Source organism: Papaver somniferum, chromosome 8 (assembly GCF_003573695.1).
Source record: "Papaver somniferum cultivar HN1 chromosome 8, ASM357369v1, whole genome shotgun sequence".
NCBI classification, from domain to species: Eukaryota; Viridiplantae; Streptophyta; class Magnoliopsida; order Ranunculales; family Papaveraceae; genus Papaver; species Papaver somniferum.
In genome coordinates this window covers 172,732,557-172,758,782 of record NC_039365.1, presented here as the reverse complement: position 1 = coordinate 172,758,782, position 26,226 = coordinate 172,732,557, and the positions used below count along the sequence as shown (strand labels likewise).

At 38.0% G+C, this 26,226-nt stretch overlaps 1 protein-coding gene and 1 long non-coding RNA gene across 5 annotated transcripts; one reads left to right on the top strand and one right to left on the bottom strand.

Moving 5' to 3' along the window:
- Window positions 1-4,346: 4,346 nt before the first annotated feature.
- On the top strand, window positions 4,347-11,651 carry LOC113303999. Of its 3 annotated transcripts, XR_003337971.1 has the most exons (7): window positions 4,347-4,540; window positions 4,711-4,802; window positions 6,480-6,617; window positions 6,724-6,858; window positions 7,591-7,726; window positions 7,877-8,119; window positions 11,503-11,651. It is a non-coding gene; the product is annotated as an uncharacterized LOC113303999 (long non-coding RNA). The 3 variants fall into 3 exon arrangements; XR_003337970.1 differs by lacking the exon at window positions 11,503-11,651 and having other exon boundaries at window positions 7,877-8,134; XR_003337972.1 differs by lacking the exon at window positions 11,503-11,651 and having other exon boundaries at window positions 4,711-4,838; window positions 7,877-8,134.
- Window positions 10,584-12,552, bottom strand: LOC113303998. 2 transcript variants are annotated; one of them, XM_026553093.1, is made up of 4 exons: window positions 12,411-12,552; window positions 12,167-12,334; window positions 11,647-11,848; window positions 10,584-11,430 (listed from the first exon to the last, which is right to left on the bottom strand). In XM_026553093.1, exons 1-3 carry the CDS (start codon window positions 12,522-12,524, stop codon window positions 11,657-11,659), a joined length of 474 nt encoding a protein of 157 aa, XP_026408878.1. In that variant the 5' UTR covers window positions 12,525-12,552; the 3' UTR covers window positions 10,584-11,430; window positions 11,647-11,656. The 2 variants fall into 2 exon arrangements, with proteins under 2 accessions (XP_026408878.1, XP_026408877.1); XM_026553092.1 differs by having other exon boundaries at window positions 11,661-11,848.
- Between the last annotated feature and the right edge of the window lie 13,674 nt (window positions 12,553-26,226).

Genomic DNA, 26,226 nt, shown 5'->3' with positions numbered 1-26,226 from the left:
TTCTTCCATAAAACTAACATTTAGTGACCCATTAATGGAAATCTAATATAATAAATCTAATAAATATAACAAATACTTAACTAATTAGTATTTCACACTAATTGATGATAATAAATAATTTATTAATTGCTCATAATAATGTTTGTTCACAAATTGCTCATAATAAATAATCTATTAAACATAATAAATAAGATTTTCCCACCAACAATGTGTAAAGTCCCCTTTTTTTATAAATAAATAAATATTTTTCTTAATTAAAGTAATAAATTTGTATTTCTATTAATATTTTTTTTTAACAAAAACAGAAACAATATCAATAGATATTAGTGGCGATAGTCGGTTGTGGAAGCGGTGGCGAAGGTCGAACGAATCACTAATTTAATATTATCAGTAGATATTAGTTACTGCATGGGTTGAGCCATATACACAAATAAATAACCACTAATTTAAGGAACAAGTACAAGAGACATGGATCTTCCGGTAACTCATATAATGGAACAATTTATGTTTTGTTTATGCAACCCATTAAGCAAAATCAATACTAATACTTTGTTACTTCACTTTCTTATTATTATCATCAAAAATATAAAACACAGGTTGGATAGTTTTTCTATGTAAGTGGTGGTTCAGATTTGTCCCCACAAGAGATAAATCTAGCTAGGGATGTAATCTTTTGTCATAAGTGATAGTTGTGATTGGGATTTAAAATGCATCTAACGGAAAAAAAATTGATCATGTCATTAAGGTTCCATAATTCTTCATAATAAATACTCTATTAATTTGCCATGACAATATTTTATTAAATGTCAAATTAAAAATGATAATATGTAAATTATTCTACTAATGATGATAATAAATATATTTTTTATACTCATGATTAGTTTGGTATTGCTGCGAGCTTTACAAAAGTGCTTTTCTGATGTACGTTACTGGGTCGACCTATGTAAAAAAAAAGCAATTGAATAGTTGCCGATGTACGTTACTGTGCCGAGCTCTGTAGAACAAAGCAATTGAATGGTCGGAAATTATAAACTAAAGCTAAAGTTTATTTTAATCGAAAAATATCAGGTTTAGCTATAGTTAGTGAGAAAATGACAAAAGCAGACATATATGTAATATTAAATTCACTAATTAGTATTATTACTAAAAAGTATTATTTTTCTTAACCACTTTTTAAAAATCAATAATTACTTAATATTTATTGTTGATAAATTAAAGTATATTTCAGTCATAAAGTATAACATAAAATGTAGCTTGAAAATAAAAAATAATTATCTTTAAAGAATAAAATATAGCGAATAAAAATTGGTGACATATATCAAGGATAATTGTTGTCAGTTATAAAAAAAAGATGGGATAGAATTGAAAAATAAAATATAAAATTAGGGTGAACTATAACATTTGTTTTTGAAGCTTTCAGAAGCTCCTTCTCTCCCACTTTTAAATTATAGATTTTGGAAGTGTTTTGCATAAAAAACACTTTATGAAATCTTTGATAGACACTAGGATGAAAAAATATTGCTATAAATATGTTTTCAAAGTATTTTTTTTTTTGAAAGAAAAAAGCAGTACCAAACTTAGTTAAATTAGCTAACAATTATATAAGTGGGCCATAATGACGATGGCAAGTATTGGTGCCGAGTGAGTAATTTCACATTGTCTCACTATTTCTTGATAAATGGTTTCACGTTATTTTTATTCAATGATAATGGATAACAGAGTTTATTGTTGGTAGAGCGTATTTTTATTAGGTTAAGTACTTAACGATTTGACTTACTAACTAATCATGATTTTATTATTTTTATGCAACGAATAGCCTCACATTTGGAAGCGTAATGTAGTAGAATTTGGCTGACCCACTACCGATAATGTCCTCACTTAGCCACTGCGGTCATCTGACAGTATGTGGTTTTCAATGGCCACTGTTGCGGTCATCCAGCAACAGCTTCTTATGAGGTCACCCATCCCAGGATTACTCAATACCGAGCATGCTTAACTATAGAGATTTTTCGCCAATTATGCTGAAAAGGTCTTGGTGTTAGGAAAGGACAAACCATTACTTATATTCCATTTGACGAATCCTACCTGCCGAATCGGAGTATTATAATACCACAAATTGGAGCCGTCCTCGGCTCCGGAATATGTTCAATCCTTGACTCTGGCATTTTTTCTCACTCACGAGACCCTTTCCCGACACAATCTGTCAAGCATACTCTTTCACCCTCGACAGGTAGCCCGTGTTCGACTATAATTCTATTTGTAAGGACCTGATCCTCCGCGAATATTGTCCCCACTTAGTCACTGGCTTATCCGACAGTTTGAGATTTTCAACTGACACTGATGCGGTCATCATCAACAGTTTTCTAGGAGGTAGCCATACATAGATTACTTTCACCCGAGAACGCAAAATACAGTGCTTTTTACCAAATCTAGATCCAACTATGTTGAAAAGTCCACAATGTCACGAAAGGACAAGTCATTACCTATATTCCATTCGGTGAACTCTTCCTGACGAATTGAATTATGTACATAATATATCTGGGAAATTTGAAAAACTAGAACTACATCGTATATGATAAAAATGGTTGTCACCGGAAATGACTTAACATTTTAAAATATAATAGCTTAAGTGAATGAATTAACTTTTTATTATGTCATTAAAATAGTAAGAATAAAAAATACGTTATGTATTGTTGATTCAATGCCGAGTTTTACTCTTTTCAGACTATTCTTAAAGGGGAAAAACAACAAGGATCCTAACATTGTTAATATCTACACAATTATTCTTGAGAAGAATGAGTTCAGGTGATGCAGTTTTTTTTACAGCTTACATAGTTTAATATTTTGGTTCCGCTCGGTTGTTGGAGTATGTGGCGCTATAAACCGCATATATATAGCTAGGGATAGTCCCTCATGGAATAAAGAGGAATAATGTGGAGGTTAATAAGCTTGGGAATCTCCATACATAGCACCAAGGAATTTTAATTAAAACCCCCACACCTCTTATCCCAAGGTGGTCAAGTGAGGTTCGGGGTTATGCGGTCGGGCCCTGAGTAGTGTCCGATGGTCCGTGAAGACCCTGACAATTGGTATCAGGTCAGAGCCCATGGTTGGTCTACTGTCCGAACGTAGAAGTGGTTTTGGATGTCACTCGGTTTAGGGCGCAAGTGGAGTCAGACTCAAGGTGAAGCAGACAAGGCCCAAAGTCGAACTGGCGCTCAAGGTGGAGTTTGTGTCTCACCCATTAACTCAGGTGGAGCAGGGTTCTAGATCGGGAAGGAAATGCTCACCGTTGAACTGATGCTTAAGGTGGAGTTAATGTCTCACACATTAACTCTCAAGTGGAGCAGGGTTCTAGGTGGGCAAGAAAATGCTCAAGGTGGAGTTAGTACTTGTCTTCTCATTAACTGAAGGTGAAGTAAGATTCCAGGGCGCATAGTGACAATAATCATGATCGATGGGTAGCATATACAGATGGTAATCATATGATGGAGTCTGATTGGACTGGTGAAGTGGTTAAATCTGGCCAAGGTGGAGATTGTTGGAGTATGTGGCGCGATAAACCACATATGTATAAATAGGGATAGTCCCACATGGAAGAAAAAGGAGTACATGTGGATCTTAATAAGCTTGGGCATCTCCTTATGTAGCACTGAAGCCTTTTAGATTAAAACCGCATACCTCTTATCCAAAAGTGGTCAAGTAGGGATAACATCAATGTTATGTGGTTGGGACCATATATAGTAGGTTCATATGGTCCATGAAGATCCTAACATCCTTCACTAAAATAAGGAAGATGCAGAAAGGTAATACCATTTCAAAAGATCAATAAGATATCTTTGTAAATTAAAATACATATAAAATAATGTTTTTTGGGGGACAAAATATGTTAGAATTAATTCCGGTATAATTTCATGGCTGGCTTGAGGATGCAACTAGAGAAAGAATGGACATGATATACCAGAATGTCAAGGCAAAAAATGATGAATAAAATTTGTGGAATGAAGAGTAATAATATTTATCGAGTTTTTCTTTACTTTTGTAATGATAAGAAGGGTAAACTTGATATTAATAAATATTATATTTAATATTCATATGTCGGAAAATGCATAACTAAATAAAAATTATGCCCGTGCCGTGGTTAAGCCCTAGCAAGACTCAAGAGTACAAAACAAAGCTAGGCTAAGTTTTTCTATCTTAGTGGTGGTCAGAATTTGTCCTCATAAGAATAAATCAAAGGCTGTGGTTCTCCATACCATACCCTACAACTCGCACGTGTAGCGTTAATTACAGGTAGATAAATTTACGGCTCAGGGATACTACTGATGTTTCCACTTCCCCACTAATGACCGGATGAAAATCAAAGTTAAAACCTAAAATGGGGAAGGAGAGATAGAGAGAGAAATATGAGTCGAAACGATTTGGTTTCTTAGATTAGTTGATGAGATTTCCGTCATGATCATTGTTCATCGCATTCTCCACTATGAGAAAAATATGAAGGGTTTGGTTCTGGCCACGGCGCTGATTACAGAACCTCAAGGTATACATTCAGAGGTTTTTTTTTTTTTTTTTTTTTTTTTTTTGTGTTTCGGCAGGTAATTAGATTCCGATTTAAGCAGTTTCATATAATTTTGATTTTTGTAAACGTGGGAAGGTTTGATCTCTATGGGGTTTTTGAAGTTGATTAAAAGTTTAATTTTTGTTTTGAAGGTTTTTAAGGATCATCATTACAAGAGAGATGCCATCAAGTTCACAGTATGAAACCCTTGGTGGATCTAAATCTCACGACGAATATTGGGATGGTAACTTGATTTTCAATTGAGAAAACGATATACTAGGTTCTAATTAACTTCTGATATGTCTCCATTTTTTTTCTCCAAAAATTTCAATTGAAGAATTACTAGATGCATTGTATTGGGGGGTAATCTCATTCTTTACTTTTGTGTAAGGTTAAAGGTTTCAAGGAAAATCTATTTCTTCGTTAAATTGAACCATTATTAGTTGCATATTAAAATTTATGAATTGCTGGATGCATTAACCTAGAGGTCACCAAATACCCGAAGAACAATGTCGATGCACTCATATAGACCAAGGAATCAAATAAGTATGTGGAGACAACATTCTGGATATATGCCCGTCATTTTTGCAGTCATCTTCCATTTGAATTAAAGAAAATACTACTTTTGGATATTGCTGAATGGTAATGTCGTTAAATCTATATATTTTGTGTTCATCATCATTTAGTTTCTGACATAGTTAGGGATTGAATTGCATAATACTTAATTTAGTTAAAACTAACAATGGTACAATGAAAATAGGATGTCTTGCTAAAATTTAGTTAACATTTATGAGAATTGATTGTTCCCACTTGAGTTTTCTTCTCCGTTTGAACCCAAAATCATCAAATGGTTGATTAAGTTACAAGAAGTCTGGTTTAGTTGCACCCACATGTATAGCACATTGTGAAAGGATACAGGCTGATTTTATCCTAACTATAAGAAAGTGCACACAAGCACCCACAATAACATGTGACGGAAAATGTCAATGTCAAAATGGATTCTTTTAGCATCACCACATACATATAGAGTAGATATTTTTGTTGAGTTTTTTATGTTCCTTAAACTCCAATTTATAATTAGTAGCAATATGAGATGAGTTCAAAATGAAATCGAATGTGTGGAGTCTAGATATCATGTGCAGCAGTTAGCACATATGAGTACACATTACTTTATTTTTAATGTTTTAATCTGCTCAAATTTGAGTCACATGTGGTTTTGATCATGAGGCAGCGGAACATAATGTAGAATGTCGTTGTATTAGGGATCTAGAGTCTGTGGGCTCAAATGAAACACCCCTGATAAAGATGAAATTGTGGAATGTTTAGGGTTTCCTTTTGATGGTGAAACCTGACGGGTAAATACAGCATTCTGCTTCCTTCGGTATCAATGATTCTGAACCCTTGCTGTAATTGTGTTGCACAGATTATTTAAATGATCGGAAAGTGGCAGAAAAATAGCAACAGTGGTGATATTCCTTCAATGAAAGAAAGATATATGTGTTTTTCATGGACCAAGCCTTTTCCCTTTTATATTTATGTTCGACGTCTATCCTTCGTCGTTATAGTGCACGTGGCAAGGAAACATGACTTTTTTTTTCTTCTTTTTCAGTTTGTTGCAACTTGCAAATCCATGACATAATTGATTTTTTTTTTAATTTAATTTCTCTCTGTCGGTTCATGATTTTTTTTTAATTTAATTTCTCTCTGTCGGTTCAATTTGATACTATTTGTTGTTGATTTAATGACCCAAAGCCTGATTTTAACTTGATACTTTCGTTAATGATTCTCAATTTCCCCAAAGCCTAATAACGTGGTAGTCAATCAAAGTTGTGTTTTCTGATTATGTGTCTGTGTAGTTTTATTCCGTGGATGAATATATATATATATATATATAAACAACTACTTGAAATGGTCCATGCAGAGAATCAGATGCAAAGCAAATCGTGAGGCAGGATATACATGAACCCTAGAAGTTAAAGTTGGTTCAATAAGATTTAGATAAGTCTGTCAAATCCTTTGACTCAAAGGTTTTGAGGAAGCTTATCAAGCTTTTCTGAAGGTGATTATTTCTCGACTGCAATGGATAAAATAGCTATGAAATATGCAAACTGTTGTTCTGTTAAGTCTCAGTTAGGTAATCTAATTGTCATTGTTTATCTTCGCAGGCAAGTTCTAGTTTCATGAGACCGCTGGAGAGTTTTTTGGGGTGTGATAAGAAAACTTCGTAGTTTATGATAAGGAAATTTTGATGCAGTTTATAAACTTGCGGACACAGCTGAAACTGACACGAAAATCTAAAGGTAATCTCTTTTCTTTGGGTTTCTTTTTGGACAATGCTTTTATCCAATTTTGATTTGTCATCAGGAAAATTTGTTAGTAAATCCATACTCTTGCATTGTGGACTCATAACCTTCATTAATTTGTCTTTAAAAGATGTCGCATGAACTTCTCATTTTGTTTTACTATTTACATTTCCTGCGTAGGATCTATCAACTTACAGTTGCATTAATTTAAACACTTCCTGATAATGTGGTGGCTTCCCTTTGTCTAAACACTATTGTGGTCATACTCTGTGTACTATTTTTTTGGTTATATACGTGTTTTATCCTTTTTGAGTCAGATTATGCATTGGCGATATCCACGTTAAATTTTACTCAGTAGAATGGCAAAAAACTATGGAGAACTCCGCCACTCACTGCCGTAATGGTTATTAATATGATAATCTCATATTCCATAGGGTTATCAAAACGCTTAATGATTTAGATCCTCCGGGAGACTACATTTTTGAGCAGTCTATTTGGGGTAGGGAGTTCATGGACGAAAGTAATTCTTATTGCTGACTGACATGGTAAAAGTTAGTTAAATATTTAATTTGGGTTACTTCTAGGATCATATGATTTCAATCTTATAATGGGGAAGTTTTCTTTAGTTTCCTACCAGTCTCAAATTGTTGTCTGTTCGTTCTCGCGTCAGGTTCTCATTTGTTCTGAAGAGCTTACATATGGAAAATGGTTACTTTTTCTAATGTGCAGCTAAAGGCTTGACAAACCTTTCACACTATCCATGTATAACACGAGGCAGCATACTGATACCTACCTCCTTAGTTCTTTATAACCACTGTAGCAACACCAAGCCTGGATGCACACTATATTTTATAGATTTATCAAGGTAATGGACGTGGTACAGGTGTTTTTATTTTTCTATTTTTACTCTTTCCTTGAAAATCTCCTCATTTGCTTGCAATCATCAAGTTAATTAATGATCCATGTATGAAGTCTTGACTCTCGAGTCTTAACTGCTGCTTACTACTATATACAGGGCATAGAGAATGTGAAGAGAGACAAGAAAGACAAACCACACCAAGATGTATTTGAAGTCTTGAATTACAACTACTGCCTACTACTATGTACAGTGCATAGAGAAGAAGGTGAAGATAGACAAGCAAAACAAACATGCCAAGATATTAATTTATTGAATGTGACTATTGCCGAGTTTCGTATTTTTACTCTTGAATGGCTTTTTGCAAAACAAGGCGTTTTCTCATATTTCCATAAAAACCTCGTAAGTTTCTCTCAATCCCTCTATTTAGTTTTGTTAGGTGATCCTATTACCAATTTGTGGATCACAGCAGGCATACAGTTTGTTGATGAGTTTTTACTTGCGGAAGTGCAATAAAACATTTGCTCATCTGACATGTCAGTTTAAAATAAACCCAATCAGTGGTGTGAAATAATCTTGCTACAATTATCAAAACAAAAAATGTCCCGTGCTGTTATGGCACGGGTCAAGTCGTAGTATCAATACATAACATATTAATATGTAGTAACATATCTAGTATTATCGATATATAATATAACACATATTGGTATGTTTATGGAGAGCATAAAAGAGCATGGCTGCTAATGGGGTACCGGAGTTAGCAGGGTACCGTTTGAGTGGTCTGACGGCCAGGATTGGATATAACTCTTTTGTCTCATATAAAACGGTATCCCCCTACTAATTTCGATCCCTCCATTAGCAGTCATGTAAAAGTGGGTTTTACTCTTTTCAAATCTTTTTTGGACTAGCGAGTAAATAACTTCTCTCGTTGGACTAGTCATTTATCCGGGTTGGGTTTAGTGGACTAAACATCAAAGTTCTCATTTAATATTAATTACTTATATTTAAGATTGAAAAACTATAGGTGAGCTTGGTGTCGAAACTATATAGTTTTTGTTAAGATTTAAAAACTATATAGCTAGACATGATGCTAATATTAAAGTTCGCAATTTTCTTTTCATTAGATTAGGTTTAGCTATCCAAAAAGGGGTCTGAGCGCAACTTGTTGCACGGCTACCAACTAGTTTCTTGTAATTTTTGTTTTTTGGATTTTATAGAATAACCATCTTTATTAATAAAAAACGAAAAGACAAATAAAATAACGTAGAAGAAATAATAAATGTGAAATTAAATAATAGTAATCGTTTAGGTTAAAAAAAATAGTAAAAAATTAATTATTATTTAACACAATATAATTGAATAAAACTATTTTCATAGATATGTCTGATTTTGTCATTTGCATCAATAATGGTTGAATCTCATGTTTTACCAAACACACTTTTATTGTTTTTTTAATCCGCTTTAACTTAAATTAATATTTTACCAAATGTTTAATTGTTTTTTTTCCACGACACATCACAACAATGCACGACAGAAAAATACTTTTACAAAAACCAGAGTAATATCAAACTAAACCTTATATACCCAGTTTAATGAGTTGGGATTCTTAGTGAAATTTTTGAGCTTGCAGTCCATTACGGTGTTCATAAAGAGGGATAAAAAAATGTCTTGAAAAATATCATATCGATAAAAAGCATAATACTTTTACCAATTTCGACCGCCAGCAGGAAAAAACTAGTAAAAGATCCTCCACGGTATCTTGCTGTCAGTCGGAAATGGTCAAAGTATCTAGATTTTAGAACAACAATATAATATTTATCGATATGATATTTTTGAAGATATGTTCTTGGTCGCTTTTTATGAGCATCGCAATCGACTGCAAAGCAAACACAGGAGTTCCATTTAGAATTATCTTCATTCAACAGATAGAAGTTTTTTTTTTTTTTTTTTTAAATATATTAATATTTGAAATGAATTTATACTTTAAACACCGGAAAATCCGCTATCATCATAGACCTAAATCAGCTTGATTTGATCAACGTAACATTGTCTACAAGAAGTTCGTAAGGGTGTTTTAATTTTCCAAAGATGCTTTTGGATTGCTATTGTTACTGTTGTTATTGACAATTTAGCCTTGGACTCTCGGGGTTTGATCTCAATCCTAGTTATAGCATCATGGTGCGCCACTACGTTTTGAGTTAGATTTTTCCAATTCGCTATGAAGCGTAGTTATGAAGCGAATCTATCATGAAACGGAAGATTCCTTTAATTGATGCGTTTCTTGACTTAGTCAAGTCATTTTCCGCCTTCATTTTAAAGAAAAATAGAAAGCTCTAGGGGGATTTCGAACCTCAAACCTACTTAAACTAAAGTGAACCACCGTGCCATGCTAGTGTTTTTGACATTAATTTGGACTTGTTTTAAATTTATATAATTCTTATGTTCCTAATTATTAAATTATTAATAACAGACTACTATTATATTATTTATAGAAAAAAATCCGCTTCAAACATCAATCATGAATCGGCGCTTCACGCTTCAACATACACATCGCTTCTTAAAAATAAAAAACGCTTCACGCTTTCAATACCTTGTAGAGCATAACTATTTTTTTTTATTGAGGATAGGCAAGAAAAATTGTCTCCGTACAATTTGTTGAGATGTAAAATCTACTTTTACAAAGTCTTTTCTTCTCTAAATGGTAAAAACTGGATTTGGTAGACACTTTGATAAGTTGGATCATTTGGATGCCACATATGATATACTATAGAGGAAGCAGCAAAAAAACCCATTATAAGAACTATATATATAGTGCGACAAACTTTAAATCGACGATATGGCTATAACAATCTCAAATAATCAATAACTAACTACTCAAACAATTGAGGAGAAATAATTTCAATTATCCAAAACATATATAACAGTCTTTTTTTTTTCATCATCATCAAATCAAAAGTGTTTCGTTCCACAAGAAACGTTTACATGATGATTTTAAAGAGAAATAAGTACATTATAACATGAAACAAATATAAAGAAAGATACAAAACGTAAATAAATCGCGAAAAGAAATAGCGATTTACCTCGATAGCACTCAAATCTTATACTATGAGATTGGGGAAAAAATGATATTCGAAATTATAATTCGACAATTTTGATAGCTTATCTTCTTGGAAAAGAGATGCTCCTATGATAGAGAGTGATATGCCTAAAATTATTCATGTGCAGCGATTAACCGAACCCTAGATCTATTTTTCTTATGAAGAAGAAATTGATCTTCGCCCGTGTCGAATCACCGATGTATTTTTATCAAGAAAACCAAACACGAACAAACAGGTAGAGAAAAAATACTATAAAAGTGTAGATAAAATCGCCCAAGTGGCGAAGATATAAATCGTTCTAATAACGAAGAAATTATTGAAAACAATAAAAATAACTAAAACTAAGAAATCTTTGCTCAAATCTAGCCCCTAAAAGACTAGATCTGAGCAAAGGAAGATAAAGAAATTGATGAGTTTTCTCGGATTTTTGAGAAGAGAGAGGTAAACATATAACAACTATTAAGTGGTTATCAATATATCTCTAGTTAACCTGAATCATCCTTAACGTAGACGGGAAACATATTTATTTGGCGATTCATTTTATTATTTTTAAGATGGAAACCTCGACAGCAAGAGATCGCATAGCTCTTTCTCCGTCATATTCTTCTTCTTCACCTATCACATTCAAAATGCATCAATCGAGTCAGAATAAATACAGCTGTTTTTTATGCGAAATATCTTAGACAGGTATAAACGAACAAGCAAGGATACCGTCGAACCGTCATTCATCCACAGTAGTTAGATGGATTATTAATTAAGTTGATTCAGTACCATCACCATGGGAAAAGTATATCAAAACTGTCTGAGATACATAGAGAGAAAGAGTTGTACAAGTATTCGTTTACTTTGACAAAAGCTGTGGTTTGCATTTCGTCTGGATGGAGAAAGCTGGTGACAAGTATAGAGCCGCTCTTGACGTTTGCACGGCAGAACTCAATAGCTCGCTGGACTCAGCTGCTGCTCCTGGCCCTAGTCTCTTCCATAAAATCTTCACCACAAACTCCCTCTTACCCCCTATTTTGTCTGTCTCAGCCTATACAGATGAAAGCCCATGAATGCCATGCATTAACCCTCACCCAAACTTAATTAATGCCTCCCTAACCAGTATACAACTATAAATATTTATGGAAAAATTCATATCATAGCTAGGTCCCTAGCTACGACGTCTTTTTGGTAAACCTTGCACTATTTACTTGCAAATGCTAAATAAATATGGTGCTAAATTGAAGGAAGAAGGCGACGTAGATTTTTCGTTGAATTCTCTGATCATAAAAACTAAAAAAAAATCTCTGAATTTGGCATTACGTACGAGCCAAATATATTAGCACAAATGATGGAGAGAGAAAGATACCGTTAGTATTTGGAGTTGCCTCCGGCTTGATGAGTTAACAATACCTCTCTGGTTAAGGTTCTCAAGATGATGTGGTTGACTGGGGATTTCCTGCTCAAGTCTCTCTGTTTCTTCGTGAATTCGTCTCAAATAATCACGAGTCTGTTCTAAGATGGATATGGGATCCGTCTACATGGATTTCAAAGGGATACATAAAATAGAACTACGTAGGAAAAATTTTAAGACTGTATTTTGACAAACAGACCTGTGCAGCATCAGGAACCAGAGACAGTAGGGTACGCAATTGTTCGTTGAGTTCCTCATCATCATCTGTGCAGGAATTTCTGCTGCAATTATTATTACTACTTGCTGATGACATTTTTTTCCCCCTAACCTAGCTTGAGCTGGCTAATGGTCCGACGTCAAATACCTGCAACTGCAAACTGGTGCTCAGGAGACAGACCCATTGCTCGGCTATATATATAGAAGAACAATCTCTTTCAACACAACCATCTTTATGCTTGCTTACTCTTTAATGCTTTTGCATAGTTATAGAAAGCTATGTGGTATGCATGTTGTCCACATGGAAGTGCTCCGAGGCGGCTGATATATTAATAATACTAGTAGGATTTAATGATTGTTGGTGTACAGTTGTAGTAAGATGTGATTCAATCTAATCGAGGCCTTGTTTTATTCGTTTCTTTAAGCAATATTTACTTAGTGGACCGTACGATCGGTGCATGTTCTCAGGTACATGAGTTACACCCCGCTATCTAAACCTCTAATAAGTTTACTAACCATTTAGTTGAACTGAAGAAGCATCACGATTCCCGAATGATAATTTTTGAATGCCTGGCTAGACTGTTTCCCCTCCAGAAACGGAACTGATACAGCTATCTGAGGGATTTCTCCCGCACCCCACTAGAAATTAACAGGGGCCACTTTTTTGTGGCGGGTCTGATAGGTACACATAAAGTTATGTTTTACTTTTACCTCCAACCCCACAGACCATCTTCTACATCCATATATGAATGAGAAGCTATCGATGGATTGTAGATCCCACAGGTCATGTGCTATGATGCACGCTTAATATCTCCAACCACTTGAAAACATAAATTCTAGGACCAGTTCGTAGCCTAAAGCTTTTGGTTGCCTTTAGAGTTTTAATGGCTAACTTTTGTGTTCATGGATGTACGTAGTATATTATATCTCTATTACTGAAAAATAAAATCTAAGAACTCCGTAATAATCACCCAACTTCGCAAACTTCTCAATTACGTGATGTCACCCAGAGCATCAGCTGCTCGATTTGTTTCCCTTTAGACATACCAACTCCGACTCTACGAAACCTCTTCTTAAGCTAGATATTCTTTCTCCGAAGGTGCATCACATACCAATTAAAAAACTGAGCCTCTACAGTTCAACAAATTACACACAGCCATCAGAGGGTTTGTAGTTGTTTATCGTCACTATCTGTGAAGAATTTTTGTTAACTTGAAAGAGAACTCCAGATCTCATGTGAAGAATTTTTGTTAACTCTACGGACACGACATTAGGCGGACACAGAGACACTATAATTTTAACAAAACAAAAAAAACAAACTAGGACGCATGCACGTTTTAAAATCAAGGGAAATACTAATAAAGAAACACTTTCAAATCAACGATGTTTCCCACTAATGCATATATTATGAATGTGACTTCTCTGTAATACTAATGAATAAACACAAAGTATGTAAATGGATAAGAATACACTAATGCAATAACCTATATACCAAGAATTCGGGCTTTGTAAGTATTGAACTCTCTGCGTAAACATATAGTACATATGATGCTATTGATGTTTCCTACTCAAAAACGTGCGCGTCCAAGCATCTGTTGCGTACTCTACCAAAATAGAAACCTCCATTTCACGTTTAGTTTGTGTTTTCTGACGGCTATCTCAACTAACTAGGTTCAAAAAATTCAAACACACCTTGAGCCCAAATCTACGGAAGTAAAAAGCTCAAGAAGAAGATCAATTGCCTCTTTTCCACATAACGAAAGAATATAATCATTACTCATAGACAATTTAGCTATGCCGTTGCTAATATCAGTCCTTAATTGCACATATACTCCTCATTATGCAACCCCTAATTGAGACCGCTTACCCAACCAAACCCTCTAATTTTCTTCATAAATGGACCCCTTTTTTATGTTTGCTCCCTGATTATACAAAAGCAAACTAAATTCAGAGCACTTGAACTCTCATTCTAAACGTGTATTATAAATATAAATTTCCAAACTTCTTGAAAAAAATAACCAAGATGCTGAGCACTTGCATTCACAAACCTTTGGGAAATGTTTTCATCGTTTTTGGTCGGATGTATCAAAAGTAACATACTTTCTTTTTTAAGGTTAATTACTTAATGTTTCTTATTCTATGTGTTTGGATGGGCCATCATCGGTTAACTAAAGCACACGACCCTACAAATCAGTACTACAAATAGTGCAATAGATTTGGTTCAATGAATTTCACAGCTAGTTCAGCAACTGATTTATGGAGGAACAATTAGGGGCGAAATAATCCCTTGGTAGATTGATGAAACCAACAAAAAAATAATTACGGCATGGTGATTATTTTCCCGCCTAGCAGAAGGTGTTACAAGGTGTCTAAAATCCGTGAAAGTATTAAATTACTGTCGTTGTTAAAACATAATGCTTTAATTCAATTTTGAATTGATAGACAAGCATTGCCCGTCAAAAATTATTAACAAGCATAGCATGTAGTTTATCATTAATTTTTATTAAAGGTAAGTTACCATTAAATAAGGTTTTTGACACCTTAGAGTATGATACGCCATCCAACAGGCGAGCACTGTTAAAAACCTGTATTATCAACCGGCTTGTCGATAAAGGTGATCTCTAGCGTAGTGAGAGACCGTCATGAAAGCAAAAGAGAATTCACATACAAAACCAAGTGTATACAAAACCAGGATTTAATTGTTTGGGAGGCCATATAAAATTCGGCTTACACCAAAAAAAATTGAGGACAATTTCTTTATTTATATCATACTAAGAATGCAAAATGAAACACCAATCTTATTAATTGATTTGCAGTCTTGCAATGAGTATTTACCGTCTAACCTAGCGAGGTTATTTATTTATCAATAAATCAATAGATTATTTATTTATCGGTAAATGTGTATTTATTTATTTAGAGCGTATAATTTGGATGTACAAGTTAACAAAATTCTTTCAGTATTTCATACACATATAATTTGGATGTTTTGGAACCGGAAATTTGTTAATTAGAAGAATATATTAAACAATTAATTGGATGTTGTACATTTGTTTATGAACTATCTCCTCGAGTCAGTAATAACTGATGCGAATGATCCAGAATCATATGACAGTAGCAACATGTCAAATGTATCATTGAGAGAGGCATTTCAAGCAGTAATCGACATAAAAAATGATATGCTACAATACAAGCAAAATATTCCATAAATTGTACGTGCATTATAAGAAAAAAAGCATTAAATGAATTTTAGTTTAGGTGGAGGAAAAAACAATCTTAAATGCATTCTTTTTGTGGAAAAAATGCCTTCTTTTATGAACATTGTCGATTAGATATAGTATTTTGGTTTATTTATGTATATATATATTATTCTGCATGAAATTTAGTGATTCTTCATTTGTATTTTCATAAGGCCTCAATTATTTTTATTTTTTAATATATTTAGCTAGGTTATTCGTGTAGCCATTTTACCCAAGTCGGGACTGTAGAAAATTACTCGTTTAGCGAGGTTATTCATTTGTCGAACATTCATTTATTGACGATAGACTGTGTTAGAGCACTGCTCGGTCGAACTCGCATGCATTGCTATCTCAAGCATGTTTGTCAATCTTAGTGATCAAAACTATAAGTTTTGATTTATAGCGTATTTATAGATGTCTCAGACTAGGAAATGGATTGTGTAGTTGAGCTTCGTTTTCATGGCGTTCATCATTTGAAGACGAAGAACTACTAAGGGGATCTTGTGGAACTTCATCGACAAAAGGTATATGGACAATTAAACTCATCTATCACTTGGAAAGTCTATTTCTACTCTATCTCCTATATTGAGACATAAGTCGTATTACGATATAGTTTTCTATATACACATTTGAGATTTCAAGCTGAGTTTAACTCGCTTACATATTCTCGAAATATGTGTTGGCAAGCTTTCGCTTCGACCAAGTTCATCTTATATCATATGAAAATTGCCGAGTAACATCTTACATGGTTTGTGTGATACAATCATTTGGTGTTGTCTTGGAATATTTCGTAATGATTATTTCAATAACTTGAAAATTGCTTTGATGCCAATAGTGTGTGGAAAACGACTATTGTCATCCTTTAAGAAAGTTTGAATGATTGAAATAAGAGTTTAGAACACTTAACCATTATTGGATATGTCATGTTGTGCACTCTTGCACATATGTAATCCATGTCCGGGAACCACAGTATGCGCACCCGTTTGCGTACCTATTGGTTTGAGAAATCCGGGAACCCAAGTGTGCGTACCCGTGTGCAAACTGGCATACAGGTTCATGTCCGATAATTTCTGCTGGGATTTGAAGTTTGCATACCCGTTTGCGTACTGGTGTTACTCAATCTTAGTCCGGGTATTTCAAGTATGAGTACACGTTTGCATACTTGAAGGTTAAGTTCTAAAATCGGTTCTAAACATGAACATAAACATTTATATAATAAGTAAGGCAATCTTTGCAAACCGTGGCTATAATGTTCATGATTGATTCGAGTGAATCAAACCGATTTTGCTTCAATTGTGTTTTTATATAATTCTATGAGAATATAGCAATTGAACAACAATTTAACTAGTTTCATTTGAGTCATTTGAACTAGTTATGGTTAAGATGAATAAGGTTGATATGAGAGTAATCATATGGCTAACCTCGGTTAACTATTTGTGAACCAACATGGTGTACTTTACATAAACCTAAATGAGGGTACATTTCATTTGTGTGTAATAAGCTAAGTTTGATATAACGGTTGAAAGATATTATCTTGGTTGAATCAGGTTTTTCATCTAACGGTGAATATTGAATGCTTTGTTACCAAGGTAACTTGGATTGCAACCCTGATTTGAAAAATATATAAAGGAGAACTCTAGCAACTGGGAAACCTAATCCCCACACCTCCTGTGTTACTAGTTTCATAACTAGAGTCGATTCTCCTTTAACCTTAGTTTCTATCGAGACCCTGTAGGTTAACGACTTCAAAGACTTCATTGGGATTGTGAAGCCAGACCCAACTATTTTCTTTGTAGTTGTGTGTTCTGATCTTTCCCGATTCTATCGTATTGATTACAATTGAAATAATTAACTCGAGATTAATTTCTCTGATAGGCAAGATAAAAGTAATCACAAACATCTTCGTCTCATCGTTTGTGATTCCAAAATACCTTGTTTCGCTAGTCGATTAAGATTATTGTGAGGTGATTGATAATACTAGGTTGTTCTTTGGGAATATAAGTCCGATTTATCAATTGCTTCCTGTTCACCTTGATTTATCAAAAGACGGAACAAAAACTCTTGGGTATTTCTCTGGGAGATAGATTTATTCAATCTATAGACTTTTCTGTGTGAGATAGATTTGTTTATCAAGTCTTCGACTTTGGGTCGTAGCAACTCTTGGTTGTGGGTGAGATCAACTAAGGGAATCAAGTGCGTAGTATCCTATTGGGATCAGAGAAGTAAGGAAGGCAACCGTACCTTGAATCAGTGTGAGATTGATTATGGTTCAACTTAAGTCCAGTCTGAAGTTAATTGGTAGTAGGATAGAGTCTGTAGCGGCTTAATACAGTGTGGTGTTTGTGTTATTTATTTGCAGTTTCCTCGTTAACAAAATTATGGTGTCTGTGTTATTTATTTTCCGCATTATATTTTGTTATATAATTGAAATATCACAGGTTGTGCGTTAAGATTAATCAATTAGAATATCCAACCTTTGGTTGCTGATTTACATTGATTGACACTTGAACGTTGGTCTTTGGTACCATTCAAGTAACTCTTATTATATTCAATCGGGCTCGCAGATTTCTATTTGCTGATTACAGATTAAATTAAGAGTTAGAGATATTAATCTTTTTGATATACTTTACTCTAGATTGAGTCTGACTGTCTAGTTGATTCTCTAGAAAGTATATTGGAGTAAGTCCTCTCAGATTGCAAAACTAATTGTTGGGTGTGGTTGTTAGACCCCTGCATTTTCAATTGGTATCATAGCACGCAAACACATTAAAGACCTTATAAGTTTGTGTTTGTAGCGATCTGATATGGACAAAAACGTTATCTCAATAAATGCACCACCAGATCCAGGGATTCAAGAATTTTCTTCCATGACTAATTTAATAAAATATGTAGAAGAAATTCTTTCTGAACCTCCTCCAGGTTTAAAATCCCTTGAAGTGTAATCAGGTCTTGAAAAGAAACTTGAAATCTTATCTTCTGATGTTCAGTTATATCTCCAGATGCACAAGAATCTCTTGACAAGCTAAATCAAGTTATGATGAATAATATTTATGTTGAGGTCGACGTTGATTTACTAATTAGTGAGAGCATTGATACTCATCTGCGTAATCCAATTAGTTGTAACAAACTAAACGATTTACAAGAGGAGTTTAAATCTCAGTCATCTGAGTATATAACCTCAAAGCATGAATCGATTCATTGCTCAATTCCTGGTACTCCCAATCAAGATAGTAGTACTGTCTTCTTTCGTGAAGAATCTAGGACGTCTCTTTTTACCAAAAGAGTTTCCCTTCGCAGTAATAAAAACTATCGGCAGAAACGGAATTTTATGAGTTGGAAAACGAGAAATCAGAAACACAATAATTTTTGGGTTCTCTTGAAGTTCTTTGATAGAATTATAAAAACAATTTCCTAGGTGTTTTTCAACACGATAAGATGTAAGAGTTGTTGGAAAGAAACTCTCTCTTGGTGTCATGGTGTAATATGCTCCTATGAAGCGGAACTAATCACATGTAGTTGCTCATAATCATATTTGTTGAGTTTTACTCCAAATAGGATTGTTGATGATGGTTTTTAGCTTAGGGTTAAAATCGTAAAATCTTACATCTAACATGACGTCACTACTACCTCTAGAACATTTATTGAATCATTCAACATGACTACGTAAAAATTACTGGGGTACCTTTTTTTTTTTATATATATACACGCTATATTCCGCGGCAGAACCCTCAATACTGACTGGCAACATCTCCGCGCCAAGGCATGCCAACCATGCCAGCCGCACCACAGTGCCAGTGGCATACAATGCCAGCCACATCTCCGTGCCAAGGCATGCCAACCATGCCAGCCGCACCACAGTGCCAATAGCATACCATGCCAGCCTCATCTCCGCGCCAAGGCATGCTACCATGTCAGCCGCACCACCGTGCCAATGGCATTCCATGCCAGTCGCATCTCCGCGCCAAGGCATGCCAACCATGCTAGCTGCACCACAGTGCCAATGGCATGCCATGCCATCCAAATCTCCGCGCCAAGGAATGCCAACCATGCCAGCCGCACCACAGTGCCAATGGCATGCCATGCCAGCCACATCTCCGCGCCAAGGCATGCCAACCATGCCAGCCGCACCACAGTGCAAATGGCATCCATGCCAGCCACATCTCCGCGCCAAGGCATGCCAACCATGCCAGCCGTACCACAATGCCAATGGAATACCATGCCATCCACATCTTCGCGCCAAGGCTCGCCAACCATGCCAGCTGCACCGCAGTACCAATAGCATACCATGCCAGCCACATCTCCGCGCCAAGGCATGCCAACCATGCCAGTCGTACCACAGCGCCAATGGCATGCCATGCCAGCCACATCTCCGCGCCAAGGCATGCCAACCATGCCATCCGCACCACAATGCCAATGGAATACCATGCCATCCACATATCCGCGCCAAGGCATGCAAACCATGCCAGCCGCACCATAGTGCCAATGTCAAGCCATGCCAGCCGCACCACAGTGCTAATGGCATGTCATGCCATCCGCACCGCAGTGCCAATGGCATACCATGCCAGCCACATCTCCGCGCCTAAATATGCCGAAGCCATGCCGGCCCTACCACATGCCGCTGGCTTCCAAACAGAGGGTTGCAACAATCAACAGCTACCCTTCCATCTGAGATGCATATCTTAGCCGTCCAAGTTCGCCACCTAACGCATGGAAACTTCCGGCCCAAGGCCAAACATCACGGTTTTGACAAATCCCTAATTTTGGCCGCGACTAAAATATGTCAAAGCCATGCCGGCTCTACCACATGCCGATGGCTGCCAAACGGAGGGTTGCAACAATCAACGGCTACCCTTCCATCTGAGATGCATATCTCAGCCGTCCAAGTTCGCCACCTAATGCATGGAAATTTCGGCCCAAGGCAAAACATCACGGTTTTGCCAAAACCCTAATTTTGGTTGCGCCTAAAATATGCCAAAGCCATGCCAGCCCTACCACATGCCGCTGGCTTCCAAACGGAGGGTTATAACAATCAACGTCTACCCTTCTATCTGAGATGCAGATCTCAGCCATCCAAGTTCTCCACCTAACGCATGGAAACTTCCGTCCCAAGGCCAAACATCACGGTTTTTCCAAAACCCTAATTTTGGCCGCGCCTAGAATATTCCAAAGCCATGCCGGCTCTACCACATGCCGCTGGCTACCAAACGGAGGGTTGCAACATTCAACGGCTACCCTTCCATCTGAGATGCATATCTCAGCCGTCCAAGTTCGCCACCTAACACATGAAAAATTCCGTCCCAAGGCTAAACATCACGGTTTTGCCAAAACCCTAATTTTGGCCGCGCCTAAAATATTCCAAAGCATGCCATCCCTACCACATGCCGCTGGATGCCAAACGGAGGGTTGCAACAATCAACGACCACCCTTCCTCGTGAGATGCAAATCACAGCCATACAAACTTACCACCAAACGATTTGTGGAAATCTCTTGGCCACGGTACCAATTCTTGGCCACGACGCCAAAACCATAATTTGGCCGTGCCAAGAGCATGCAAGCGCTACAACCATGCCGCTGGTGTCCAAACGAAGGGTTGCAACAATCTACGGATACCCTTCCTCCTGAGATGCAGATCTCATCCGTACAAACCTGTCACCAAAAGACTCGTGGAAATGTCTTGGCTGCGATGCTAACTCTTGGTAACGGCACCAACTTGGCTGCAATGCCAACTCTCTGGTCATGGTACCAACCTGGCTACGATGCCTATTATTTAGTCACGACACCAACTTGGCTACAAATGCTAAATCCTTTGTCCACGCCACACGTAGCAACATGCTACACGTTTTCCACGAAAACACTCGAGACATCAAAACATGTCACAAACTGGGGGATGCTCATCAGAGTATTGGTCTGGCGGTTTACAATGTGCGGCGTACACTACGCCCGTTCCAAGAAAGTGTCATAAGAATGAGGCGGTTAGTAAATATAAGGAGTAATGGTGAAACGTTTCCTTCATTATGGAAACATCAATTTCAGGCGTCACCCGTTACCACTTTCTTCCATTTACTCAACCACGTCCACTTCTTACGAAACCAGGGTACGTTTCGTTGCGACTTGTATAAATAGGTCTCACCTATTTCCACCAAAGGACAAGTTTTTGGTCAGGAACATACAACACTCAGAAATCACCTGTTAGCGTTCACATCTGTTAGCTTTCCACTTTCTGATACAAGTCGTCAAACAACTGCTCTTTCAGAATCAACTATTTTGGTCTCAACACTCTCTTCGCTTCCCTCCCCAAGACCAACCCTTCTCTTTCACTTTGTGACCGAAGCAAGTCTGGAACGACCATTTCTTGGTTTAGGCAAGATTTGTACAGATTGATCTCTCGAATTAAAGTACTCCCTTGCAGTACATTGTTTAGGGTTTAGACTCGTTTCTCACCCACACACCCGAAATTATCAAAATAAGAAGAAACTGTTTTCACCCTCAAACAATTGGCGACCACAGTGGGAGGTCAATCTTTCGGTTCCAATATTGATTTCCAATTTCCAATTTCATATTTCAATTCTGATCTCAAGGTGGTAGAAGCAAACAATCCGCTCAGGAATCAATGTCTCAGTTATCAGTTATCACACGACGAGGAGTGACTGGGGACTTATCGGGGTCAGGACGGCGTCACCCATAAAACTACGGCGGCCATGCCTATGGCTAGGGTTTGCACCAAGACGTAAGAACAAGATAAAGGAAAAACGCTGGAATACATATCTGGAATATGCTCGTTGTGTTGCTACTTCTTTGCTGCTAGCTCTAAGACGAGGGAATAAAACTGATGATACGGGATAAATAAGATGGGTAGAGCGTTTTATAGGTACGATGTTTTTGGAGCTCGAATGGAGGAAGGTTTCCTATTTTTGATTACACATGGGAAGAGGCAACTGGGCCCGCTAGAAACGTTCCATGGCGCCAACAGGTCGTGGCCAAGCTAGCGCCAAGAGACCGCCAGCGCCAACTCCGCGCCCTAGACGGCACCATCTCCGCATCCTAGCCGGCGCCATCTCCGCGTCCCCTACACTCCTAGCCATCGCCATCATCCTGCATCCTTCCAGCGCCAGCAACTTGCATCTTTCCAGCGCCAGCAGCTTGCATCCTTTCCAGCGCTAATAGCTTGCACCCTTCCAGCGCCATCTTTTCGCCCCACAACCATCCAAAGTCCATCTCCATCTTCTCCGCTCCACAACCAGCCAAAGCAGCGCCAACCTCACCCTTCGAAACAACGTCATGCCTCCATCACTCTGTGATCATAACCGCGTCATCTCTGCACGATACACCTACGATAACCAGAACCAGATTTGCTTCCACCACCCCCAATGTTTCTTTAAGTATCTCATCTCCAACCGTCACCAGAGCCGCCGCTACTCCACCATCAGGACGAGAGACTGGAGAAGCCATAAGAGGCCGACCTCCTTTTACCACTGTTGATTTGATGGAAAGACAAAAGGTTCTCGTAAGGCTCAGACATACATGGCTACAATTCAGAAAGAGATACCTATTTTCCTCAAGACACTAACGGAGCGGCCACCACAAGAGTCACGTCAACTCCAGATGGAGCTAACAAGGAATACTCTTAAACATCAGCGCATGCACTTCAGCAGGACGCGCGTTTATAGATGAAGAGGCTCGCGTTGATCTTGAACGCCAGTAAATGAAAATTAGCAATCCAATTTCATCACACGTGAATATCAATAACATCTTCTCCAAAATCAAGGTAAAGAAAATCAACAACCCCCCTGAGTTCACGAAGACTCTCATCATGTCAGGAGATGCATGATTTCTGGGGACTTCGCCCATAAAATCTTGCAGTTTATGATGAAACATTTATGGGAGATTCTATATTTCCCCAAGGCGCAGCGTCAAGACATATTTGCGGCCCTCAACCGCACTGCATTAGGAAAGCAGCTGTTTCCAGCCAGGAAGCCGTTCCCAAACCCCAACCTCTCCTGAAAAACACGATTGATAGATGAAACTGGGGAATCCTAACCAATGTTCGCTTTAAGGGTGTCCAGTTTGACAGCACACTGATTGACGCATTCGCTCCGTTTCAACGCCCCCCAGCAGAGGCTCCGTTTCAACGTCCTTCAGCAGCGGCTCCGCTTCAACGTTCGCTCCAACAACCACTCCGCTTCAGCGTTCTCTCCATAAGCTGCTCCAAGATCCAAAGATGAAGCTTCAGAGTTTTTCTCCATAAGTTTCAACGTCCTCTCCAAGAACCGAAGACGCTTCAACGCCAAAGACCGTGTAGTAGCCGCCACTCCTTCTTTCTAAGGATCGTGTCATAGTCGCCGCTCTTCCTTGCCGAGGATCGTGCCGTAGCCGCCACTCCTTCCTTCCAAGTTTACTTGCCTACGCATCCAACCAATCCCTTTACTTCCATGGACGTCCATACAATTCCAGCTTACCTACTTTGTTCCCACGATAATGTAGTCTCTTCCGATCACATTTTCTTCCAAGAACTGGTGCCGCTCGATACTGGCCAGAGCTTCACCATAGCAACGATCACTACAAATATGGAAACATGTAAACCACACTTTGGGGACTGAGTATCTACACGGAATCCCTTCACTGTAAAAGCTTAGAGGACACGGTAAACCAAAGGTCATAGCCACGACGAGGTCATCTACTCTTCAAGGGTGTAGCGTAAGAATATCATCACCTCTCTGTCTAGAAGACGCCTGCAATACTTTAAGAGGCCTCGGTGGATCACAAGCCTGCTCAGAGGAAATAACTTCAGAAACTAAAGAAAAGTGCGAATGGGGACTGCTCATCGCAGTCCAACGACCATCAAAGATTCATGAGATAAATCCAGAGACGCGGCTGAAACATTTTATTGAATAAACAGAGGAAGCCACGATAAACAACATAAATCTTTCATTTCTACCTCTTCGCTGTCCAGAATATTTCGTCTATGTAATATTCTGGGCGTCCCAGCGTCACATCCAGAAGAGAACACTAAGCTTGTGTCAAATCCCGTGGACATGGAGTCAAGAAGATGTAATGAAAGTAGGCTACACATGGGGACTACCATCGTGGGACGCTTTCACTCCCCTCAACAAGGTTATTTCTTATTTCAACATCATCATTGTCGAAGTTTTACGAGCCACGGAAATTTCTCAACATGAAGCCGTACATGTGCATCGAATACTCCAAAAGCGCGCCGCAAAGATACATTCACATATGCCATCGGATCTAATAGAAGTATAACTGGGGACTGCTCATCGCATCCCATTTCATACGATAGTCAAAGATTTAGAAGATGGTTCGAAGGGTGTCACTTGGAACAAAGTCCTTGAAGGCTTGATAGCAGCACATCGGCAATGAAACGTCTCCCAACTCATCTATTTCATCCAGTGGCTCCGGAAGATTTCGACCATACAAGCATCCAGTACATATTGTCATCGCGATCAGAAGGTCCAGGCACTGAACAACCTAAAACCAAGGATGGACCGACAACGCAACCACATTCATCTGTCCTAAGAATGCAATAGAGTTTGGTAAATTTTGGAATCCACTGTAGAGACACTTCAAACGAAAGCACGGATACGGACGAGCAACAAAAAACAGAAGAGGGTCAATACCTCTTTTCATGCGGACGAAGTTTCCAGAGTTTGCACAGAATAAGGTTTCTTTCTTGCTCCATAAACGGGAATAGATGACTGGGCGCGACTATACTACCTCGGGCCCGCAACATCCCTCCTGAGTTTCACTGTCGGACCTTTTTCACCTCCTAAACGAGCTCAAAACTTAAATATTCCCGAGTTGGAAGATATGAAATTCTTTTCCGATTAAAATGGAGGGGCGGACCGTCGAAATCCGAGTTCGTACAAGAATTCTACAACGATTCTAGTAAAGGGTACTAATTAGGGTTTCGGCATGCCAAACCCTAATTTAGACAAAGTCACCATCCTTCCACGGAACTGAAGCCAGTCGTCATCCTCTCACGGAACTGAAGCCAGTTGTCACCCTTCCACGGAACTGAAGCCAGTCGTCATCCTCCCACAAAACTGAAGCCGACCAATGCTAACGGCTCCATTCCAAGCCGACCAACGCTAACGTCTTCATTCCAATCCGACCGATGCTAGCGGCTCCATTCCAATCCGACCAATGCCAGTGGCTCCATTCCAAGACGCACGATGCCAGTGACTCCAAGCCAAGCTGACGCCAGCTGCATGCGTCCCAGCCAGCGACCATCTCAGCAACTCCGTGCCCTAGCCAGCAACACTGTTCACCTTTCTATGGCTAACCAGAGCACTGTCTCACGGACGAAATTCAATACGGCCTCTGTCGACCAGTAGCCAAAGACGCAGCACTGATGCCAACATACCATGGCCGAGCCGGATTTAAGTAAAGCCGCCAACACAAGAGTCGTGGATTCTCTTTACCTCCCGAAAAAGGTTAGCCGGATCTTCCTGACTATCTTTTCATGACTTGATGTTTCGATTTTATCCTTGTATGTCACCATCTTATGCTTACCTCGCAACAATGCCTCTGTTCCGAGCTAAGCAGCGG